General features: G+C 41.5%; 1 protein-coding gene across 1 annotated transcript in view; it reads right to left on the bottom strand.

The window, feature by feature from the left end:
- LOC134756197 (cell adhesion molecule Dscam2-like) overlaps window positions 1-24,176 on the bottom strand; it is a 58,753-nt gene that overhangs the window by 6,246 nt on the left and 28,331 nt on the right. Inside the window, exons 5-33 of the mRNA XM_063693026.1 lie at window positions 23,404-23,586; window positions 21,659-21,799; window positions 21,097-21,214; window positions 20,800-21,013; window positions 20,455-20,677; window positions 16,222-16,375; window positions 15,403-15,554; window positions 14,583-14,673; window positions 11,101-11,276; window positions 10,514-10,795; window positions 10,309-10,428; window positions 10,023-10,226; window positions 9,800-9,947; window positions 9,190-9,347; window positions 8,577-8,897; window positions 8,418-8,488; window positions 8,200-8,317; window positions 7,935-8,084; window positions 7,496-7,645; window positions 7,088-7,258; window positions 6,782-6,905; window positions 6,276-6,457; window positions 5,813-5,980; window positions 5,159-5,359; window positions 4,747-4,953; window positions 4,435-4,625; window positions 2,315-2,423; window positions 1,858-2,142; window positions 1,345-1,530 (exon numbers count right to left, since the gene is read on the bottom strand). Coding sequence (XP_063549096.1) covers window positions 1,345-1,530; window positions 1,858-2,142; window positions 2,315-2,423; window positions 4,435-4,625; window positions 4,747-4,953; window positions 5,159-5,359; window positions 5,813-5,980; window positions 6,276-6,457; window positions 6,782-6,905; window positions 7,088-7,258; window positions 7,496-7,645; window positions 7,935-8,084; window positions 8,200-8,317; window positions 8,418-8,488; window positions 8,577-8,897; window positions 9,190-9,347; window positions 9,800-9,947; window positions 10,023-10,226; window positions 10,309-10,428; window positions 10,514-10,795; window positions 11,101-11,276; window positions 14,583-14,673; window positions 15,403-15,554; window positions 16,222-16,375; window positions 20,455-20,677; window positions 20,800-21,013; window positions 21,097-21,214; window positions 21,659-21,799; window positions 23,404-23,586 — 4,998 coding nt within the window. The remainder of the gene's footprint in view (window positions 1-1,344; window positions 1,531-1,857; window positions 2,143-2,314; window positions 2,424-4,434; window positions 4,626-4,746; window positions 4,954-5,158; window positions 5,360-5,812; window positions 5,981-6,275; window positions 6,458-6,781; window positions 6,906-7,087; window positions 7,259-7,495; window positions 7,646-7,934; window positions 8,085-8,199; window positions 8,318-8,417; window positions 8,489-8,576; window positions 8,898-9,189; window positions 9,348-9,799; window positions 9,948-10,022; window positions 10,227-10,308; window positions 10,429-10,513; window positions 10,796-11,100; window positions 11,277-14,582; window positions 14,674-15,402; window positions 15,555-16,221; window positions 16,376-20,454; window positions 20,678-20,799; window positions 21,014-21,096; window positions 21,215-21,658; window positions 21,800-23,403; window positions 23,587-24,176) is intronic.

Raw genomic sequence — 24,176 nt, 5'->3', positions numbered from 1 at the left:
AATGGCCGGGAATCGAAATTTTATTTAAGTACTCGAGATTGAAATCGGCGACCGCCTGCGCGTCTCTGTTTACGGCAGATGCCTGCAGAAACTGAATAAACAAGCATGCACTACTGGGTCAGGTTTGCATTTAGCTTTTAACGTGATTGGAAACGAATAAAGAAGTAAACACCGTTTATTCAAGTTTGAACTAAGAAATTTATTTTAATAGTAAGTAAATTGATTTCAACAGCTGCGTTGAGCTCACATATTATACTTGTTACCTACCTCTAGTGTGAATGTACTGAGCTATAAGCTTGGAAGACGAGACCCCATATATAGATTTTACAGCTCGGTAACTGCGGCTTACATTTTCATTAAAAAGAAAAGAGCTTGCCCGGTATTTCGATAAAATACACATGATTGTGTGTATAAAATGTGTATATAGATTTTAAGTTTTAAGTGTATATGGAATGCAATTCTGAAATAAAATTTATATTATTATTATAAAGCGTGAAATAGGTCATTCAGAATCTCATCTTTACGGAAATTTCTTATTAACTGAGCAATGTCTTATACCACGTGCAGTTTTATTATTTTTCCTTGAACAACCGTTGAATCGAAAACGTGACCTAAATAAAATCAAGTGTCTATCTGGCATAAAGTACTTACAGTAAAATAATTTAATTTCCTAGGTACCCATTTTGTACTTTGTCACAGTGACAATCTAGCGACTTTCATATTGATTGTCACTGTGACAATGTACGAAATGGGTCGGAAATTAAATTCTTCGACAATAGGCACCACAATATTGCAGACTTGGCGATTCCGTCAGAAAATGATTGTCATTGTCCCACTTTCCGTGCGGAATATCACACAATAAGAGTTACCTTTAAGCATGATGAAGTAAATTAGGATTAGGACGATATGGCGGCGCGTTTAGCAGCTAACGCGCAAGTGTACAAGTATGGGCAAATTAAGTAACACACGCTAGTAATGCCTGTCGTGCAAGTATTGGTCGTGTCCATTTTTTGTCGTGCCACCGCCCATAGATTTATTCAGTTTTAAGTTATGCTCGTGCGGACGACAACAACTCGCAGAACCACTAGTAATAACAAATTAATATAAATATTGTATCAAAACTTATAAACTAAACGTAACTCAATTATAATAATTAATAACATAAATTAATAATGATAATAAGAATAACCCTAAACCTAAACTAAATTGAAAATTCGCCCCACGGCAAGGTGCCGTAGATGCTGGCAGCATTAGGTACCCCGCTGAATTGCAATATTAATGCGCTGTGCGAGGAAGCTGCCAGCCCTACGGTCCCCACATCCCCAGTAGTAATAAAAGATTTACCTGGCGCGTGATGTAGTAAGTTAGGACGTGATGGCGGCGCCGCCATCGCCAGGGGCGACGCGCGTCCAAAAGTGTGTAAGTGCAGCGCGCAGCCGCCACGCGCGCCTGTCGTGCCGGTCGTGCCCGTGTTTGTCGCGCCGCCGCCCATGCTGAACGTCGCGTACGGGCTGATCTCTTCTAATTCCCCTTTAGACATGAAGCTGGTGTAAGGATACTTCCTGCCATGGTCTAAATATTAAGTTGTGTTTGTTTTAGAAATTGGTGGTTGTAAAGATGATTAAAAAGACGTGTCTCCAGTATTAGATAAACGTTGGAATTAATTTCCTTTACATATTGGAATTTAACTTTATAACACAGACAGTTATATATTTATTTTAGAATACTCTTACAAAGAGCGCATAGGTTATTCAGACAGTTGCAGCCCCTGGCAGTGTTAAATATGACAAGAGTGTTGTGCAGTTGCGAGAACGCATTAAATCTGCAGTCGTCACGTTTTTTTAATCGTTTACTTACCATTTGGTGGCGTTAGAGTCTTCCCGTTCCTCTTTCCTGGCTCTGTTGTGTAAAGTTGTGGATGAGGATGTGCAGGCCGCACGGGCGGCGGGGTCGAGGCCCGACGAGCACGCAGCAACGCCGCTGCGCCAGCACCCAACAGCGCTGCTAGCGCCCCTGCCGCTAGTGCTGGCGCCAGGCCGCCACGCCATGTGCGCGCTTCTGTGTCGCCACTCGGAACACCTTCGACGCCCGCTGGTGACGCGCCTTCTTCTACTGCCAGCTCAACAGGGTCACCGATTCTTTCTAATGAAAAAATGCGTGAAGCTCTGTTACGTTCCTCTGTTCTTTTTTTATCAGTTTAAGATTCCCTAACCAGGTTTACTTTTGTACTGGGGAGTACAAGGTATTACCAGGTGTAAGGCAAATAAGATGATTTAGCTTAACTTAGAATTGGTTCAATGACAAATTCTCTTACCACCAGACCGCGCTCGGGTGGCTGCACGGTATCTTGCGCGCGTAACTGCCGCTGCACCGTGCGCTGCCACGCGCACCTCATACCATGCGCCTGGCGCTAAACCACCCGCCTGGGAAAGTTGGCTTGGTTTAGTTGAGATTTAACAATTTATGTTGCGGCATACGTTTGACGTAGACAGTATGCGGAATAGACTTATTATAGGTATTAAGGTAAATCAAACATCAAATTCTATATTCTTTGATGGCAATAAGGCAGTAAAAAAAGCCCAGATTAGGTTGTCCGACTAAGAAGTTTAATAGTGAATAGGCTTGGCCGCCAAAAAAGCAAGTTTGTGTATTAAAGAATGTACACGATAAAATCCGGACATTAATGATCAGGTATATCTTTTTACCGAATGCACATATTCAAGCAGTTATTTTATTTTAATAATCTGTAACTATAGTACTATATGTATAATAAAAATACAATCATATTACAATAAATTGGCTTCTGTGAGTTTTCGCTAAACATATTATGACGGACGACCTGTCTGGCCTAGTAGTGTCTGGTCTGGGTAGTGACCCTGCCTGTGATGGTCCCGGGTTCGAATCCCGGTAAGGGCATTTTTTGTGTGATGAACACAAATATTTGTTCCTGAGTCGTGGTTGTTTTCTGTAAGTATGTATATCGTCGCCCAGCAGCCATAAATAGTACAAGCTTTGCTTAGTTTGGGCATAGAGTAACTTATACTAGAGCGGTACTGTCATAGTAAATTTTGTAACCACAGTAAATTCACTGCCATCTGTCGACACACTTTAAAACTAAAAATGAAGATTTATAAAAATACGATAAAATGTATTTAAATATGGATAAATGTTTTTTTTATTTTCATTAATTATTTTTATGATTTTGACCCATGTTCTTTCACTGATATGCGTTAAAATTGTTAAATAACAAACGAAACCGTCAACGCCATCTATACGACAGTAGGCCAAAGCTAGTAGCGCCCTCTGATCGAGAATCAAATTTTCTTGACTTTCGAGGCACGTTTTTTCCTTAGACTGTATCCATCTATTACGGAGTTATATCTATCTTTGGTTTGGGGCTAGGTTGATCTGTGTAAGATATCCCCTGATATTTATTTATATTTCATCATAATATCTTTAATTTTTTGTGCAGCGTTTTCCGATAATCGTCACTCGCTTTTTGCTACAATGCCACAATTGCATTTATATTTTTATAAGCAGTTGTATGCTCATTAGAATATAGTCTTACCAAAAAATACGGTTTAAAACTCTTTTCTACTTGAGGTAGTCAGGGAGACATCCTACTCCAAGCACAGAAAGTCGTTTTTATATGGGAGGCATTTTTTTGTCAAAAAGTAAAATTCACCACAGTTAAAACACCTCAGAGCTATACCATTGGGAAAATATAATGTAATAAAGTATAATTTGGCTTACACATATAATTAAGGTTTTATGTGTAAGCCAAAATTTACCATATCGTGCGTGCCCGGGTATTATCGTTTACATGCAGTCTTTAGTTAGGTGAAAATATGATTATTATGGCCACTTATAGCGGCTATTTTAGATGAAAAAATTTGAAACTATCAGGCTCTACACCATAGCCAGGGTATCTTGCCATGACTCAACTTCGGAACTTCGGAACTAAAAGATGTGTGCGGTTAGGTAGTTTATCATATATATTATATCATATAGAACGTATTATATGTATTATATATTATAACTATACATGATTGTTAATATATTTGTTTTATTTTACATAAATCCCATGCCCATGCTATATACTGTAGGTTATAGGTTTACCTGTCTTTTAGGAAACTAAATATTTTCTTTTATGCCGTTTAGTACAGCTTTGATGTCTACCGTTCTCCAACTCTCCCTCAATTGCTCAAAGGTTAACTGGAAGAGATCCCTTAAGGGATAAGTTCGCCTTTGTACAAATGATGCGTTTTTCTCGTGTTTTATGTTTATTTTTGTACAATAAAGAGTTTTAATACTACTACTACTACTACAATCTAGAGCAGCAGCCACTACCAGCAGGCTTTAGGTACTGCCACGCACTTGCGTACGAAAAGTTAATATATTAAACAAAACTGAAAAAGTACTAGTATGAGTTACCTCAGCTGTCTCGCCGTCTTCCGGCAGCGCGGACCAGCCGCCTCCAGCAGCAGGCCGTAGCGCCACGCTCCAGCGTGCGACAGGGCATGGCAGTTCGCCGCCCGCGCCCCCCGCCCGCCAGATCAGTAGGTTGAGCCGCAGCGATGTGCTGTTGGCCCAGATGAACGCCGCGCCCGGCGGTGCTCCGGCTTCTACGCACAAATTCGCAATTTGTTTCAAATTTTAGTGGAAATTTTACTGGAACTTTCATGCCTTTCCACTACACGATAATAAATGCATGACCTTAGTAGGGAAACCTAGGTGTCTACTTACGGCGACCAGTAGTAGCGGCTAGTAATGGTGTTGAAGGTCCGCTCACACCCGCTAGCGAGTGAGCGCGCAGCCACACTTTGTGCCGCGCCCCGCATGCAAGCCCCCTTAGCGCGCGGGAGTATCCCGCAGCGCTCGCCCCCGCTGGGACTCGGGCTGAACGCGACTTGCCACCTGTTGCAACTTCACGCGTCCACCATACCGTGTAACCTGAATTTCAATATATTTTATAGCAAGGTAAACATTATTGTATGAGTGCCAAGATTTTTAAGACAATAAAGTGTTGGTTGTATATGAGAGTAGGTAGACAGTGGGCATGTTGCACTTATTGAGCCATTTATATCATGAAATAATTATGTATCTCAAAAGTATCATAAATACTTACACCTACAGCAAATTTTGACAAATTTGATACCTAATATAGGCTCCGTTTCAACATGTGCCGGCGCCGCGTCCCAGGCGACCAGCATGACATGGTGATCAGCGCGCAGCAAGCGCGGCGCGAGCGGTGCGGCCGGCGGCGTTCGAAGATCCACTCTCCACGTGGCTATGTCGCTGGATCCGTCCGCGCCGGATACGAGGCAAGTGTAGTTGCCTGATGATTCTGCTTCTAACTCTATAGGAATAAAACTGAGTTAAAGCGATGACTTGAGGTACAAGCAAAGGCGAATTTCATTATTATTTATTTTACATGAAAACCAAGACGATTAACCAGATTTACATATCTCGTATGTTTTTTTTAATTATATAGGTATAGGTAATTATATAGGTAGGTAGGTATTTGATTCAACGGTTACAAATAAGAGATAAGGTTATATGGTTCATATTCCATGGCTTTTTACCACGGATTGTGAAAGACTGGTAGGTATAAAAAAGACATCACCGCCAGGTGGCCGCAACAGACGCCTTGTTGGCCACACTAGCTATCAAAGCCTAAGGACTAGTCGCAAGGAAGTGAAGGGGAAAAAATGTTGTAGGTTGAATTTCGAATTATCGAGCTACGCAACGTTTTGGTATTTGGTGACCTGACCAGGCGACATTTTTGTAGGTTTGATTGGTGGTGGCTTACCATGTATAAGCAAATCCCCTGCTGCAGTGACAGTGTGCCGCCGTGGTAGAGGCGCCCAGCGCCGTCGGATGGGTCCGGAACCTCCGCCCGCCACAACGCAGCGTAATCGCACGCGGGTTCCACGTATCTCGCGTATTGTTCGCGGCCATGACAGCACGCGCACTGGCGCTATGGTACAAACATCGCTTATTAGTCACTTTGTGAAGTGAGCTAGCTTTTGTATAGTCTGCAGCAGAACACATTCACTGCAAGCGACCCGCGAGGCAGGTTCTCTGTTCGTAGGCTTTAGACCTTAGGCAGTGAATGTGTTAAGAGGGCAAATATGCAATATAAGCTTTCTTATTATCTTAAAAATAATGTTATATACATATAAATTTCATTTTAAAAATTTAAAGTTCTATCTGGAAAGCACGGAGTCCAAAATACCCTATAAAAGAGCATTAGAATTAGATGTCTGATTTACCATTACTGGCCGGCGCCGCAGTAGCGACCCGCCCCGGCTCACCCGAGCCAGCGGCGTTGTGCGCGCGCACCCAGAACTCGTACAGCACGCGCTCGCGCAGCCCCCGCACTTCGTGCCACGCCTCACCCTCTTCCTCGAGATCCTCGTCAGGCTCCACCCGCTGAGACCATTCCCCACCCACTCTTGCGTCAGAAACAATACAATAAAGTTATCAAAATAATGATACTTATACATTTTTTCATACTTGGGTAATGTAAAGAAAGCATTTCTCGCATTAGAAATGACGAAGCATGATTAAAGTAAGGATGAAATGAAATTCTTCATGCTTAAGGGTCTTCTTTGCTTTTGCGAATAAAATGTCACGCCCTCCGAACTGCACACACGAACTGTACGAAGAAAGGTAAATAAAATTCTAAATTAAAACGACGAACTATGGTGTGCATGGTCTTCTTTCACCGCGATATTATGACTAATTAAAGCTAATGAAAGATTTAACAGACACTTACTTGTCACGTTCCTTAGTATATAACGTAAAGTGGCTGATCCGAGTCCGCGGAGGCGCGCGCCATGACACGCGCACAGTGCTCGTGCTTGATGCCAACGCGCGTACTGAGCGTATTGCCCCCGGAACTGTGGAAAATATTCCATAAACTTCGGTATAATCGTAGATATATGACATAAAGTACCTATTGTGAGTAGATGGGACTTGTATAGCTTGGTGCTTAGTAAAACATATTAAAATATTAAGAATTAAATAATAAAGTGCGGAAAAAGCTTAAGGTAAAAAGAGACGAGGAATATTGGGCATTTACCATCATCAAGTGTAGAACAAGTGACAGTCGTAGAAGGAGGTCCGGGCCCAGATCCAGTGCGGGCTCGTACCCAGACGGAGTAGTTCGTCGCAGGTCGCAGCTGACGTAAAGTTGCACCGGACGCGCCTGACGCCGCTGCTGCCACGCCGCCGCCAGCAGGACCAGTCCATGCTACATAACCGACAACTTTTGTTTACGAAATACTTGATAATGCTACACAAAATGTACTTGTGAATTACAAAATCGAACGCTCGTACAATAGGTTTAGGATTAAGAAGAGAAATATAGCTGGCGAATTAATTCATTTACACAACGTTAGACCTGAACAGTTAGCTTCTATTTAGCCAATTTGAAAGATTATTTAGTGGACACTGACATATTGCCTTTCACTATCTGTCTATCACATACCTGGCGAATCGTATTGAGGAGCATAGTGGACATCGTAGCCAGTGAGAGCCGGTGCTGGCGGTGGAGCAGGCGGCGCCGGCGGTGACCACCATACGCGCAACGCTCCCGCCTCTGCGGCGCATCGTACACCGCCTACAGCCTCGAGAGGCACTGTCAAACAACATGACACGGCTACAATTAGAAGAGAGAGTGACTGACATTCGGATATAGTAAAAAAATACTTTTACCTACAATTTACAGGTCATGCAAGAAATCCCACAGAACGAAATGCGACCGTATTGAAAGAAACCCCCTTTGTCCCTCACGTTCCATAGCCAATGCCAAGCCCCCCCAATTGGGCACCGACTGCGCTTGCGTCTTGCAGTTTTCACCAAGTTGCAGCTGAAATGTAATACTGATAGACGTAAGACGTATAAAGAGTAGCAAATATTCCACTAACCTCCATCTGCAGTTGAGGCGTATACAGGTGGAGCAGGTGGACCGGCCCCGGCGCGATTGTAAGCCCGTAAAGATACTGCGTAGCGCGCGTATCTATGCAACCCACGCAGTGTTAACTCGGCGCGCGCCCATCCCGCTATCGCTGCACTACCTGTTGGCATTCAATGTTTTCTCAATTAGTAGATTAGAACGATCTCTAAATAATGTTCAACATTATGTATTATAATGCTTTTATTCAGGTAGGTATGTAACTATTAGTATTGCACCTGCACGCGCCGCTCCTTCTTCGCCCTCGCTTTCTTCGTCATCATCTGCTCCGGATAGCGCTCGCCACGTCACTACGTACCCTAGCAACTCGCCGTTCCAGGAGTCTCGCGATGGAGCCTGGGGATTATACAAACAATTAGAACAAAAACTCCGAATTGACCCAGACACAGTAGCATAATACGTCATGATCATGATGGTAAACAGATATAAAACTCACCGTCCAGGAGACTAGGAGTTCTCCCGGTGCAACTGCTCGGACTCTTGCGTCTTGGGGAGAGCTTGAGGGAGCTGCAAAAAAAATTTCGTTAAAGCAGGGTGAAAAACGATTCCGTTATTTAAGTTAGCACTAAATAGTAATTGTGCATCTTAAACTCACCTTCCTCAAGAGTAGTAAAAAGCAGGGGTGCGGACGGTGGTGAAGCGCCCACATGATTGGCGGCAACAGCACGCAAAGAATAAGCCGCTGCTGGACGCAGTCCAGACAGTATTGCAGACAATGCGCCCGAAGGGATTTCCGCTTCAAGCGGCGCTGTTACAATAGTCAGATTGACTGTCAAAACTGCTGAACCAGGAGGCGCGTGCAAAGGTGTATATATAACTGAATAGCGAGCGTCAGTGGAGCTTGCATCCCACACTAATCTGATCCAGCGCGCGCCTACACCACCTAGCCGCAGTCCAGCTGGTGCCTCGGGAGGTTCTGTTTGACAAGAACAATCATCAATATTTTAATGACCAAAAATGTAGCTAAAAATACATGGTATACATACAATATACATATAGTTACGCCTATTTCCCGGAGGAGTCGGCAGAGACCACGGATTTCCACTTGCTATTTACGATCCTGACACCTCTTTCGCTTCCTTCACTTTAATAACATTCCCCATACACGCTCGCCGGTTTAGGGTGCTCCTGGCCTTTCTTCAGGATTTCCCTGATTTGATCAGAGAAAGTCCGCTAACAATTAATCTACTAATAAATAGTTTAGTTACCTTCAACATGCAGGAATACAATCATTTCAGCGCGACCGTAATGGTTCGCAGCAAGGCAACGATATTCTCCTGCATCAGCACCCTCGGCGGCTCGTAATCGAAGCTCCGAACGAAGTGCTTCTCCAGCGCCGCCCGCTCCGCTTTCTGATATTGACCATCTGTACGATGACAGGAGTTGGGCACGTTAGCTTTTACTACTCAGCATTAAGGGCTATTATTAGGAAGCTCTACCCAGATAAAATTTACGTGATATTTAGTATCTACAGGGACTTAAATGATGTACTATGTGATGCGTTATTTATTATTTATTTATTTAAACTTTACTGCACAATTTTAAAAAACCGGACAAGTGCGAGTCGGACTCGCCCACCGAGGGTTCCGAACTTTTTAATATTTGTTGTTATGCGGCAACAGAAATGCATCATCTGTGAAAATTTCAACTGTCTAGTTACAGCCTATGAGATACAGCCTAGTGACAGACAGACGGACAGTCTTAGTAATAGGGTCCCGTTTTTAGCCATTGGGTACGGAACCCTAACAAGAGTACAAATGGCAGACTTAACGCCTTAAGCCATATGTATGGAAAATTAGTTGATAGAATCGAACGTACCGAAAAGAGTCAAGGTCTAAACGGCGGCCAAGTCTCGTCCATGTGAGACTAAGTGGCGCATCGCCCCGTGCGCGGCACCAGAGAACAGCCTCGCGGCCGCGCACTGCTGATACGTTTCGTGGCTCGGTAGCTTCGAAGTGAGCAGGTTCTACAGATAATAGGATTTATTAGAGAGTCATTAGATTAGATGAAGGGTTAGTGGACAAATAATAAGAATACTGACCATGGACGGTAACATTGACGTGCTTGAGCAGAGGAGCGCCGACTCCGTTATCGACTTTACAGCGATACCGGCCCTGGTGGCGTCTAGCCGCAGCTGCAGCTGAAAGTGCACCACCTCGCGCCGCCGCTCCTCCAGGGTCACCCCACTGTCCACCGCTGACCTCTTCCCATTGCTCCTCATTTTCTAGACCATTTGCAGACTCACCTAAAACAGAAAGCTGATATTTTTACTTATACCCAGGAGTTTTGAGGACCAGAAGAGCGGTATTTGGTACTATTCGTCTTACCAACTTTTCTAAACCACGTTACCACTGGTGTTGGATGACCTCTAGCAGCACATTCTAGTAGCAAAGGGGCGCCCAGCAAGACTGCAGCATCTGATGGTTCTGATGTCCATGAAGGAGCCACTGTGATAAAAAAAGCCTTTTGATAAAGGGGCCGTCAAGAAAAAAACAAACGTTATGTATAATATTTTAGTTAAATATTAAACACCTTTAACGCTGAGAGTAGCGCTGTAGTTGGCACTCGCGGCATGATTGGCGACACGGCAGGTGTAAACGCCGGAATGCCTCGCAGCCAACGCGGGGAACACAAGCAGAGAAAACTCGCCGAGACTCTTCTCCTGAACCTGCAGGGCTGCCGGCAGTGGGACACCATCTTTTAGCCACGAGAAATATAAAGGTTTGTCCCCAGATGATACGCCGCAGAGCGCTTGCGCACTGCTGCCCTCTGTCAGCTCCGCCGAAAATATAAATGGGGAAATCTTTGGCGGATCTGTGAAGAAAAAGGACTATTACTTCAACTCATTATTCTCACTTCATTTATGGTTTAAATAGGGCTAGTTACCATAACGTAGTAACTACTTAATATTTATCCAGGAAAACTTCTAGTGCCACAAAACCTTTTGTTCCACGGAATCAATAAAAGAGTTTATGCTCTTCTAGACACATTAATTTTTTCAAATAATCTAATTTGATATTAATTGTTGTCACACCACTTCCCGATGGGGTTCCACTGCGCTGTGGTCGTAGGACAGCGCGAGCCGTAGGAGCCACCTGGCTGCATACCTAACTACTCACTTCGGACTTGTATCTCGATTTCCCGCTTTGCGACCTGTCCATCGGGCGTGGTCACACTGCACGCGTACGCCGCCTGGTCGGCGGGAAGCGCGGGCCGTAGGCGTAACGCCGCGCTGCGCGCTGATACGCGCCCAACGCCTCCGATGCGTTCGCCGTCGCGCCACCACCATACCTCGCTGTAAAGGGAAAAGCCAATTCAAACTCCATAAAGAATGAATTTTTGCAGAGTAAAGGCGCGAGACAAATGCAACATAAAAAAAAAATTGCCAGTGTAATAATTAACTAAAAATTACATGTATGGTTGTAAAACAGTTATTACCAGTTACATAATAGTGTTCATATTTATACGTATATCATAAGAAAAAACAAATACATTATCGTAAAATTTGGAAAGATGCCATAAAAATATGCATTATACTCGTAAGGGAATAACAGCCTCTAATGGTGCACAGATATGTGATTTATTTAATGACCATTTCCACTCCGTGTTTGAAATACCCAGCGACAGTTCTATATACCTAAATAATGCTGCTCCTTTAAATGACACTGTTTTGGACATGGACACAATTTTAATACCTAAAAATCTTGTCTCCAAATATCTTAAGCGCATTGATATTAATAAAGGTTCTGGTCCTGATGGTATTCCTCCTATTTTAATTAAAAATTGCTCTTCTAGCTTAGCAGTACCTATCAATTTACTTTTCAAAAAGTCCATAAGGGAGGGGTGCGTACCATCTGTATGGAAACGTGCACTAGTTACGCCGATACCAAAAGGAGAGCGTACCGCCGATATAGAAAAGTATCGCCCGATTTCAAAATTGTGTCAACTCGGTAAGATCCTTGAGAAAATAGTCACTGATCAACTATTTACTTCTGCATTGCTTCGCGATATCATTCCAAAGCAACATGGTTTTCTGAGCGGTCGTAGTGTTGACTCGATAGCCTTATCTTATACAGAAACAACAAGTATAACAACTATCAAATGGACGCAGTGTATACTGATTTTGTCAAGGCATTTGACAAGTTTTGTCATGAGTGCTTAGTTTTGAAGCTCTGGCATTTCGGTATACACGGCGATTCGTATTTTAAGAATCATTCACAAGCAGTTGCCGTGCAGGGACACACTTCTTATTACAGACCTATAACTTCCGGTGTACCGCAGGGGTCACATTTAGGACCTTTGTTATTTGTGCTCTATATCAATGATATCACAGATTGCATACAAAATTCAAACATGCTATCATACACAGATGACACAAAAATATGCAGAGATCAAAAATACGAACGATTGTACTGCAGAATGACCTAAATAATTTTCAGGCTTTTTGTACCTCAAATAACTTATTTTTAAATCCAGGTAAATAATTTATTATCAGTTTTAGTAGGAAGCGAACATCTATAAACTTTAGGTACATTTTTGCGATAAAGAGCTGACTCGTTTTAACCAGATCCGTGACCTCGGCGTATAGTGCAACACAAAATAGTAGATATTAAATTAAATGGAACTCTTTTTTATTATATTACCTATATATTTCTTGTCGGACTACAATTATGGACTCAAAACTTACTTTCGTACCACACATAGATAACATATTAGCTAAATATTTTAAGCAATTGGAATTTATATTACGAGTAGGAAAGCCTTTTAGTAAAGTATTATTTAACAGTTATGTCCATAGTAGGCTAGAATTTGCTAAAGCCGTTTAGACCAAATCCACTTTAAAAAATTCAAAGAAGAACAAAACGGAACAGAACAGAATAGAACAAAACAGAACAGAACAGAACAGAAATAACTAAAATAAGGCCCTTTACATTTACTTATAGGTACTTTGTAATTGACAGATAATTATCATGTCATGTTAAATACATAGACGTATGCCTTTGTCAAAAATTTGCTACTGAATTGGTTATTACCTTAAAATTGTAAATTACAGTTCAAATTGATGGGGACGTATACGGCATACAAAAGGTAAGGTAATTATAACAAAGTAGATAATCAAATTTTGATTACTAATGTGTAGTAACCATCAGCCAATTACAATATCTACTAGAAAGGTGTAAATAAAATACATAATTATATTAAGCAGAGAATTTAACTAGGAAAAACATCAAATTATTTTATTAAATATTTTTGATTTGTTATTAATTAGTCAACCTACTATATACCGGGTGTTGCTTGAACACGAGCAAATAATTTAAACATAGATTATTCTCCTCAAACAATGACACTTGTTCAATCACTTTTAAAAACTATGAAGTCATTAGACTTCCTATTTTTTATACAAATTAAATATTATCTTCAATGTACACCATTAACATTGTAACTGAAGTTGCTTGTGACGCCTGAAACATAACGAAATTCGCAATACATTGCGTCTTAGAATAGTAGTATTGTATACAATCGTGATATAATAGAGAGCTTTTCAGTCGAGTACCGTAGCTTCGTGGCCTAATGAAGGTTGAAAAACTTGATTATATCACTATTGTTTACAATACTTTTTCTACGAGTCATCTAAAATTATACTTTTTCTACTATAAAACCTAAAAATTAAAGAAAATTAGGTAAGTATCTCAGTAGTACAAAAAGACATCAGGCAAAGGTTAACTGGAAGAGATCCCTGAAAGAGATAAGTTTACCTTTGTACAAATGATGTTTTTTTCTTGTTTTATGTTTCTTTTGTACAATAAAGAGTTTTACTACTACTACTACTACTACTACTATTACATCAACGCTTGCATAATATATGAATAGGTAATAGGTATTACTCATGAAATAGTCGCGCGTTGGTGTCTTTTCCACTGGACCGCGGCGTCACGTGATTGGTTAAATTGATTATAGTTGACTAAACCGTTTCGAAATGAATATTATAGTTGAGTTGGCATACATGAAAAGTAACCAATGACAGTTTGGTATACGAAATCTTAATTCCACCATTACAGTCGACGAGTAGAAAAACTTTAGTGTGCTAAAACTCTAAATACAAGTTATTTTTAAAAGTCGCTGAACAAATGTTGGGCAGTTTGAGGACCACAGTTTAATTTTTTCCTCGTGTTACAAGCCACACCCAGTATAAATAATTAATAAACTGAAATAGATGTCATACACTAAAGAAAAAAATACCGAGTCCACCGGTGGCCGAGGCCGGAATCGAACCGACGTCTTCAGCTTACGCGGCTAACGTCCTGACTACTACCACTTACCGGTGGGGTGGACTTGGTCACTTTTTCTTTAGTGTATGATATCTATTTCAGTTTATAAGCACAGAATTACCAAATTACCTAAACTATTATAGTACAGGAGCAACTATCATACGTGAGCAGTGTTTTATAGGTAGGTATGCACTATCGACATGTTTGATATTCCTTGAGTAGAGTTATTTATTATTCAAACGTGAACTTTAGTTAGTCAAATTAACTAGTGATTGTGTATTTGTATACTGATGTGTAAAAGGAATCATCCTATAGAATGCACCTCTATGGACCTGATCGGATATCCAGCGTAGGGGCAGTAGATGGTGGCGTTGGCGCCCGCTACCACTCGCACGGGGCCCGCGGCTCGGATGGATGGCGGGCCTGCAATACGAATGTTATCAAAAATAGATTCTACGTTATTTGAATGAAACGTTAATGTAAAATTGTAAACAATGAGGCAATAAGAACAGAGTAAATTAGAATCAGCAGTTAGAAACTGACAAAGTTAGTTAGCATACTCTGTAGAATGTGTAACATGTTTATTGTGTTCTGTAGTACATCAAGGCTTATACGCGCATAATAATATTAAGTACATACTAACAAAAATCATTGATAGCTCTACACCAACTACACCATGCCGTTCTGTTGTTTCCATCTCTTCTCTAGTTAAATATGTAAATGTAATTGACGCAAGTGTAGTTGCTGGCATTGCTTCCGCATTATTCATGAGTGATGAGTGCTCTGCAGTGTAGTGTCTTAAGGCGGGATTCCACCAGTGTGCGGCACTGTGCGGCACAAGCATTTTTGTACTGAATTTGCTTGTGCCGCACAGTGCCGCACACTGGTGGAATCCCGCCTTTACAGTTATGCCCACAGTATATAAAGCACCCGCCAATCGCAGCAGACAGCGCATGTAGTCTTAACTTCAAAACGCCTCCTCCATTATCTTGTCTCCTTTATAAAGTGAGAAATTGATTCGGCGCTTTCCAGTAAATAGAACAGTGAATTATGATCTCCGTCTTGTTAGAGTTGCACACATGACATTTAATTTAACATTGCTTAATGACTGCTAACTTATCTGTGATTCTATAGGAATAACTCAGCTCTCACCATAAACATTGAGGCGTGCTGAGTGCTCTGCTGCACCTCGGGAGTTGTGAGCATGGCAAGTATAGCGGCCGCCGTCCGCGGCAGACAACGCGCGTAGTCTCAGCACCGAAACTATTTCACCACCCGCACCTGTCTCCTCTGTGACTGTGTATCTGCGAAAAACAGGCACTTAAACTTGAAAATTCAAAGTTAGCAAATAATTCGAATTTATATAAGTAAATACATTATTGTACCTAGTTAACCTTTTCGACGCCGTGTCAAATACAAAAGCAGTCATCCAGACGCCACGTCACCGAAGTGTCAAAACTGAAATTTAACTTTATGCATATGCATTTCTAGACTAGTACCTATTTTTTTATACAATTTTGGTGTTTGACGATCCTTTTGTGAAATTCTTATTATTAAGTTTGACATATCTATAATAATTCAATGTTTTTAAGAATAATAATAACTGAATCAATAAATTGCTCTGATATTTAGATTAAGGTAATATTTGTAAAACTTGACAATTTAAAAGTGCTTGTTGCCTATTTGAATAAAAAATATTTTGACTTTGACTATGCATGTAGGTCTATGTTGCTGTCTATTATGTGGTCTATGACCGATTAATCGGTCTTTGGCGTTGAACCTACGGTGCCGATATATCGGTCATTGGTGTCCAAAAGGTTAAATAAAACAAGTACTTCCTAACCAATTTAATCTGTAAGTCTTTTTGCGCCGGATTTGTGTTCTAATACATATGTATAAATATTTATACTTACGTATTTTTTGTCCAGAGTAGAAACTAGTTCTATTCTAGTAATAAATATCGTTTCATACCTATGAGGAGCGCGATAGTGCGCAAGTGGTTGAGCGTCCAGCAACCAGGCTATCCGCGGAGGCGGCGCAGCGGCGGCCGCGCAGCGTAACGCCACGTCGCCACCAGCGCGCAGCGCTTGCTCGATGAATGTGTACTGGAGCTCCGGTGCTGATTCTGTTAGAGAGATCGACCTGTTCTAGACTACTAGCTTTTGCCCGCGACTTCGTCTGCGTGGAATTAGTAATTTGGGTACCTTAATTCTTAAACAAATCTGCTTTTTAATCCATCCTTTTTCACCCCCAAATTGGTCCACACTATACATTTCCACCCCATTTTTTACACCCTTAAGGGATGATTTCGGGGATAAAAGTTATTCTATATCATTTCCCACAGCTCAAACTATCCCCATACCAAGTTTCATCTAAATCGGTTCAGCGGTTATTGATTCCCCATACAAATTTCCACCCCCCTTTTCACCCCCTTGAGGGGTGAGTTCTGGGATAAAAAGTATCCTATGTCCCTCCCCGGGACTCAAACTATCTGTATACCAAATGTCAAGTAACACACAGACAGACAGACTTTCGCATTTATAATATTAGTATGGATGGAAAATTTGTACCAACCACAATTAGTGGCCTGATACTGAACAACGACACTTACGAGTAGCAGTGAACAAAGAAAATTCGTCATACAGTAAAATTTGCAGACAATCCTATTTTACAAGCTTACATTTTAACTTTCCCTGTTAGTATGTAGGTAGGTAATTTAGTTAGTGTGGATCGAATCTTGGAAGGTAAATTTCCGATTGAGCTGAAAATTAGCTACTTCGCGATACTTCGCGATTTCCGATTGAGCTGAAAATTTTCATAGCGGAGATGCGCAAAACGCTTCACAGAGTTGAAAAAATTGATTCATATCTTTCGCTCGCGGTGATATTATATCACTCATTTCGCTCATTTCACTCAGTGGATCTGTAGACTATATTGTTCATGAGTTAGTAGAGAGAGATGTCAATCAATCAGATTCACACAGCCATAAGCGCGACCAAAATGGCGAATCACGCGATACGATCCCGCCATGTTTTCCCGACAGCCTCCGAATTTTTCCGAACCGCTCCGAAACCTATTCGCATCGTCTCACTCGCTCACTCCCTCGTCACGCTCGACCGGCTCATTCGAATCATGAGCGGGAAAGAGCGAGCAAGGAACACTGAGACAAATGAGTTACTGTGCGAGTTAAATCATCAGTGAGTTGAAGTGAGTGAGTTCAATCAAAATATAGTTCATTTAAATCACTCACTTGTGAACGACACGTCTATGTGTATCGTACATATATTATGTAAATCGGATGACAATGCCTAATTTTGTTTAGGGTTTTTAGAATTGTCTCGATAGTATTAGTTGCCTGTGGAAAGAAATGTACAAGGTATACATGCGGTATCAGTATCAGTAATACCTAAATTAATAAGTATTGCCAAATATTTTAAATAGGTACATATAACATTTTATACTTTTCCAGATGTAACCTATTAAATAGGTCGATAACCAATAACTTAGAATGTCTTCATCACCTTCACAGCAAAGTCCTTCTAAAGTGCTCTGGTATAACCATAAATAGTAGATTGTTAACCAAGGGATGAAAGGCACTCATTTCTGCCGAGGTATTTTGGGGCTCGAACGCAGTGAGAGCGCCAATAGTCCGAGGAAGAAATGATGCCTTTCACCCGAGTTAAACACTCTACTTTTCATTTCGAATACGAGGAAAGTAAAATGCATGTTTTTTTTTAAACATGACTAAGTATACATTTTTATAGTATTTCTGGAGGGTACTTTCAATTAACAATTCAGGCAAAAGTATCGTTATTTATGGAATGGAGAGTCAAATATCAGAATGGAAATTGTATAACAAACCCATTTAAACTCAAATTTCAATTGCTTATCTTAAAAAAAAAAAAACGTACTTCGAACGTAAAATGCTCTAGTGCAGACACGTATCATTTTCTGCACACCTTTTAGAACAACAATGACCCGCTTTCAGAGCATGAGAAATGAAAATGTATTTATACCCAATAACATTACTTATCACAAAACTAGAACAAAAAAACAAGAAAGAAACACAAATCTACATATTGTATGTGCACTTCTTGTCTCCTTTATTCACATCCTATCTCGGTAACGCTAAAGCTAGCTCGAGCCACTCACAGTGATAAATCTTCGTCATGAATTCATACGTTTATTTATTTGTGGGCGAACCTACTCGTACTTTGACTAAAGCTATTCTCTTTGTGTATGTTCATTTTATTATCATAGTTTTAACTTTTGACTCTGAACTAGCTAACTTGGCAGAGATAGTTTTAACTTTAACACAAGGATTCTCAAGTGAACACTTTACAACTAAATTCAAATCGCAGTTTCCTAACTATGTCACTTGCTTGCTAGTTTTGTAACTACTTACAACTAGACTGCTGAATGTTACATAAGTAATGCAACAATAATGCACATTACTGATAACCATAAATAAAACGGGAAAAGTAACTAGTGCAAAATTGACCCAAGTTTAACAATTCAATCAGTTATTGAACCAGTGAAACCACAATGACAAAACGTATGGCGCTTAAAAAATTAAGACGAGGGACCTGCTACACTAACAACTAAGTACAAAATGATTGCAATTAGCTAGCATTTCAGTACCCTGGGATATATATACATGTTACCTACGCATAAGTACAGCAGTATGTATGCGAAGGATGGATCGTCGCTTAGTGACATCTCAGCTCTCCTGAGCCATCATCACTCTCTTAGCGTCAATTGGATTAGGAGTAATCCATTATTCATGCCTACTCGGAACTAAGGCCGCTAAGGTCATAATCGTGAGATAATAGCTTCAAATACAATATAACACGGGTTTCGAAATACTATATACTAATCTAACGAGCAAGCGAAGCGAAGCGAAGCTAAGTTTTTACATTTGACTTTACACGGCTGGCTAGGGGCACGTCCCAGCATTTCGATGTTTTTAACCTGAACCATCAGTGGATTGTTTATTACGCAATAAATTAAGTAAATTTGTTCAAATTTAAATGAAATTAGGCAAACGTGTAGTTGAGGGTATAAATTTATAGTCATTAAATTATGAGCAGGCTCGATCAAGGGATTATGGAGCTAGAAGACCCTAGAAGGCCTAAAAGCTAATTGTGAAAGGTCTTGCTATACTGGTCAACTCCTTTGCAAGAAAGTAAGCGTGGCCATAGTGTAGGTACATAGGTGTGGACTGTTGTCTGGTCAATTGTGGTGGGTACATGGAAAACCGGGCGTTTAGGACGCATATAAAATATCAGTAGGTATCACTGGTCTGATTGAGTTGGAAATCAAAACCTGAGGGTGCGCGGCAGTTTTCGGCGAATGCGAGTTCTGGGGAACGGGGAAAGGCGGGGCGAACTACTAGTTAAACATTTAAAAAATACACTGTGGCGTGACCTAACAAATCCAGATTTGTTTGAAAATTACTTTTGAAGTTGGTAAGCCGGCATTGACCAAAGCAGTCGCAAGAATCTGCAGAATCCAGTTCAATTTAAATAGCACAAAGGAAGGCATTGTCAACTTGACAAAAGACACGGCGGGTTCAATATTTGTGGCGCCCGCTACGGTCCTGCCCGTCGCTCGCCGCCTGCCGATCCCTGATTGATTCCTCAACTACATTGAGATTGATCGAGTTCACACCCGACCACCCCCTCCCACATCACCAAAATCACTTTTTTCGGTCCGTTTCCATCTAATAAAGTGATGTAAATTGTGTTACAAATCCCCGATACGTTATTTCCTTTTATAAAAGTTATGAGGTTTCTTTTTCCAAATAAAAAACCGTTTTATTGCGTAACTGATTGCCCTTTCCCTCCCGTAGGGTCTCATCTAGCTGATATCATTACGGAGATTGCGTTCATAAGCCGTTCGGGCGCTTGATTGTCGAGTGCTTTTTACACTGCAACAAGTTGATAAGTGGCTTCATTTTTTATCGTACTGTGCTCTGAAGGGCTCTTAGAAGCTTTACTCGTAGGTACATTATCAAATTGGGAACGAGCAAAAGCTGACCATGGTAAATTTCTGGCTGGATGAACGCTTTATGTGTTTACTAACTATGCGCTTCCGTGCTTTTGAAGGCATGAGAGTTCGTCCTTCTATTTTGATGAACTGCGTTTGAATCTTAAACATTATTATGTAATCGAATAAAATTAGGAGGATAATTAGGGTACTAACCTCCAAGTCGGAGTTCAGCGCTGGCCTGCGCCGCGCGAGTGCCTCGACGCGCCTCGCACTGGTACACGCCGCGCGCGGCGCGCGTCACACCGCGCAACAGAAGCGACGCTGTTCCCGCACCACCCGCGCCTGCCACTGGCGCGCCGTCGTGCCTCCAACTCAGCGTCGCTTCTTCATCTGACGCTGAGCAGTTCAATCTCACTGTGCTTCCGCTGGCAGCCACCTGTCCATGTATACTTATTTATTAAAAAATCTGTTCACAGTAAAGTTCTCCTATTTACAAGTTATTAAACAAACATTTACACTAGCTTTTTAACTTAGGGATACTGGAACTTGAAAACGTACCACAAGCTGGGGATGTAATGACATTGTCAAAGGGACATCGACGAGAAGACGCAACCGCGCCGTGGCGTCTCCAAGTGCACTATAAGCCTTGCACAACCAAGCGCCAGCCGCCATGCGAGCGGCGCGTAGGCACAGCGCTGCACCTCCAGCCCAAGTCCAGGTGTCGCCTTCTCCTGCTACCGGTTGAAGGCGACCCTCTCGCTCTCGGTACCACCTAGATATTTAAACAAAGTTAAAAATATGTCATCTAAAAACATTACGATCACAATAGATTTAATGGTTAGATTTAAATATTACGTGTAGTGAGGACCAGGATGAAGTGAAGTGGCGCACGGAAGGCAGGCAGCTGCTCCAGCAGCCGCGCGTATAGTCCGAGCCGCCGCCGCTGGGGCCGGCACAGCGCCTGTTGCACCTCCTGTCGACAACATACCGTAACAGCTAACATTGGTAGTTGGAACCAACGTTGATATGCCTCAGCTGCGATCAGCTCGACTACTAGATTTAAGCGTCATCGACTAGGGGTAAAGAACTGATAAAATGTAACTAGGTTATTTGAATCAGGGTGTCTTTCGTGTGATGCCCATAGGTGCCGGCGTCTTCAGTCACTATCAGTAGCGTATTAAATAAATAGATCAGTAGCGTAAAACCCGCTGACAGATATCGCGTCCCTTGTCATAGCAATTAATAAGCGGGCCGAGTAGCCAACATGCCAATCGCTTACGCTCCGTAGCGAACGAAACGCAACTGTCACTGTTGCACTAATATGGAAGAGTGATAGAGAGACACAAAGCGTTTCGTTGTCGTAGCGCAAGCGATTGTCACCTTGGCTAGGCCGGCAGTTGTGGGTACTAATACTAACGTGACACTCGTAGCTCAGCAGAGCGCGCGCGGCGCGAGCGGCGCGTGGCACGGTGGCGCGCTAGACAACCATAGGTACCAGCGTCTCGTTCTGTTACGCTACGTATTAGGAGCGTGTTTCCCGCTGACAGGTATCGCGTTTCTGCACATCATATTTACACCTTATAGCATCAGACTCTCACACATCTTGTTGTAGTAGTAGTAGTAGTAATCACTTTATTGTCTACTCGTAAGTGGCTTGAAGTTAATAATGAACAACTATATTACAACCACTCTACCAAATATTAGTAATATTCTAAATTTAGATTTGCTACTTTGACAGGATATATAAATAACAAAAAATAAACTATGATTAAAAATAATTGAGGTGGACCTACGCGAGCTCCAAATTATTCAGCATGCATCTGCAACTTATCAAATGGTAGAAGACAGTACCAATAAGCGCTTTAATCAATCAAGAGATGTACAACGCCATCATTCACGTGGCGTGATATACGCGCTTGCCCTGGCCTAATATTTTCTTTCTCGACCGGTAGCGAGCATTTACCTCAATCAAATCAGTATAACGTGATCTATGATCACGCTTATATACGGACCCTGACTAATCAGTTAAACTGGTTCTAATATAGCTCGGTAAGGAACATGAATAGGTACACAACTTGCTACCCTCTCAGATAATATATACGCCTCTGTGAGATATCGCCTTAATTAATACTACTTGTCCGCAGATAACCACAAGAACTACCTAACTATAGTTAGCACGAACATGAGCTTTTAATTAAGACGTTTTTTTGGCTTTGCTAGTTCAGCAGACTCGTTGTTATACTTCTAACGAGCCAGCCTAATTAAATGTAACACAGCTGCCAAGGCTTTGCTCTCTGTAATCCCAACGCTTGTACTTTATAATGAATGAAGCAAATACATTTTTTGTATTTCCTACATAGTTAACTGTTTCATTTTTATGTGAATTTTTGTCCTCTTTGTTCGCATATTGTGCTAACATAATGTGGGATATACGAGGTGTACCATGATGGAAATACCTATCCAATTTCAGTGTCCATCGTGCAATTTATGTATCCATTAATCTATGTATTGAATTGCACTGAACTGTCCAAATAACTCTAGACAGCTTTGGTTGCAGAATAGTTTGAATTTAAAGGTTACATCTATTTCAGCGTATAGTTATCAGGTCAGAGCACCACAAAGAATAAAAGTTCCACTGTACACTGACAAATCCTGAACCGAGTCTATGACATAAAGATATAAAAATATATTATTCAGGAAGGCCTAGTAAGAAGCACTTTCGAATTGTCAGTTACGTACACATAATATGTCATATTAAGAGTAATTTGAATATACTGTATAAGTAGTACAAACCTTTACCTATCATTACTATGAGTTTGACACTGACACATTCGCTAGCGACTGCGTAAACTAACTTACAATGCATCTCCCTCGTACTGGCATTGATGAAAGCGAGATGCATTGCGTTTTAGTTGACGCAGTCGCTAGCGTTTAAGGCCGCGTGAAACTCATGGTGAGGATACTGGTGTAGACAGCGGAATGTCGATGACACCTTATCTATGGTACCATAATACAACCTCCAGCTTTTGGCCTATTTTCATCCCCTTATTTCTAGGATTGACCACGCTACATGGTAGAAAGGCTACACGGTCGCCATCACTGACCACTACATCATGTTGGCAGTAATAAGTGCCCAAATGAACAGAGCTTTATTATGCAAACCTGGTGTAGGTGGCGGCACGTCGATGACGCGTTCTCCATGGTACCAGAGAGCGACCTCCAGCTCATCGCCCTCGTCTTCGTCCCCCGTACTGCTTAGGCCAGCTACGCCACAAGTTAACATGGCTACACCACCCACGGCCGCCGGCCATACCGTCACCGCCGCCTCCCAGCTGTCATCGGCCACTGAACGATAGCCAAATATGATAAATAACATTTATTTAAGGGCAAGCTAGAAATAACATTAAATACCTACGTTAAACGTTAACAGATTAAATACATTTCGTAGTAGAACAAGGTGACATTGGAAACTAAGGAAATAATACCTATTTATGATATTTCATTTTCTAATTTCTTATTAGATTAGATGTTCTATTTTATTATTCAGAAATGTAAAATATAATAAAAATATACTCATTTGTTTTGACTGGCCGTATAGCCAAGACCATGCTAGGCGTGGAAAGTGCCAATCTTTATTTAGTACTTGCGCCAAAAATAAGTAAAAAAATAGTTAAGTAAGTGTGTGAGATAAGGCTGATCGGACGGGAGAGTGACAGACGCAAAGAGCAATCTGACCTAAGTAATAGCGTGACAACGAAGAAGACACTAGTGCCGACTGCCGACAACATAGTCCACTTTCCAACAGTTAGGAAACAAGGTAAAATTTGATATGATGTCTACATCCACGTTAACCCACGCATAGCAAACGCAATTGAAATGAGCGGTAGCGGTCACGTACTAAACTTAGTATGCCAGAGCTAATGTATGGTAACGGC

This window comes from Cydia strobilella, chromosome 3 (genome assembly GCF_947568885.1).
Source record: "Cydia strobilella chromosome 3, ilCydStro3.1, whole genome shotgun sequence".
Classification (NCBI taxonomy): Eukaryota; Metazoa; Arthropoda; class Insecta; order Lepidoptera; family Tortricidae; genus Cydia; species Cydia strobilella.
This window is presented reverse-complemented; position numbering and strand designations above follow the sequence as displayed.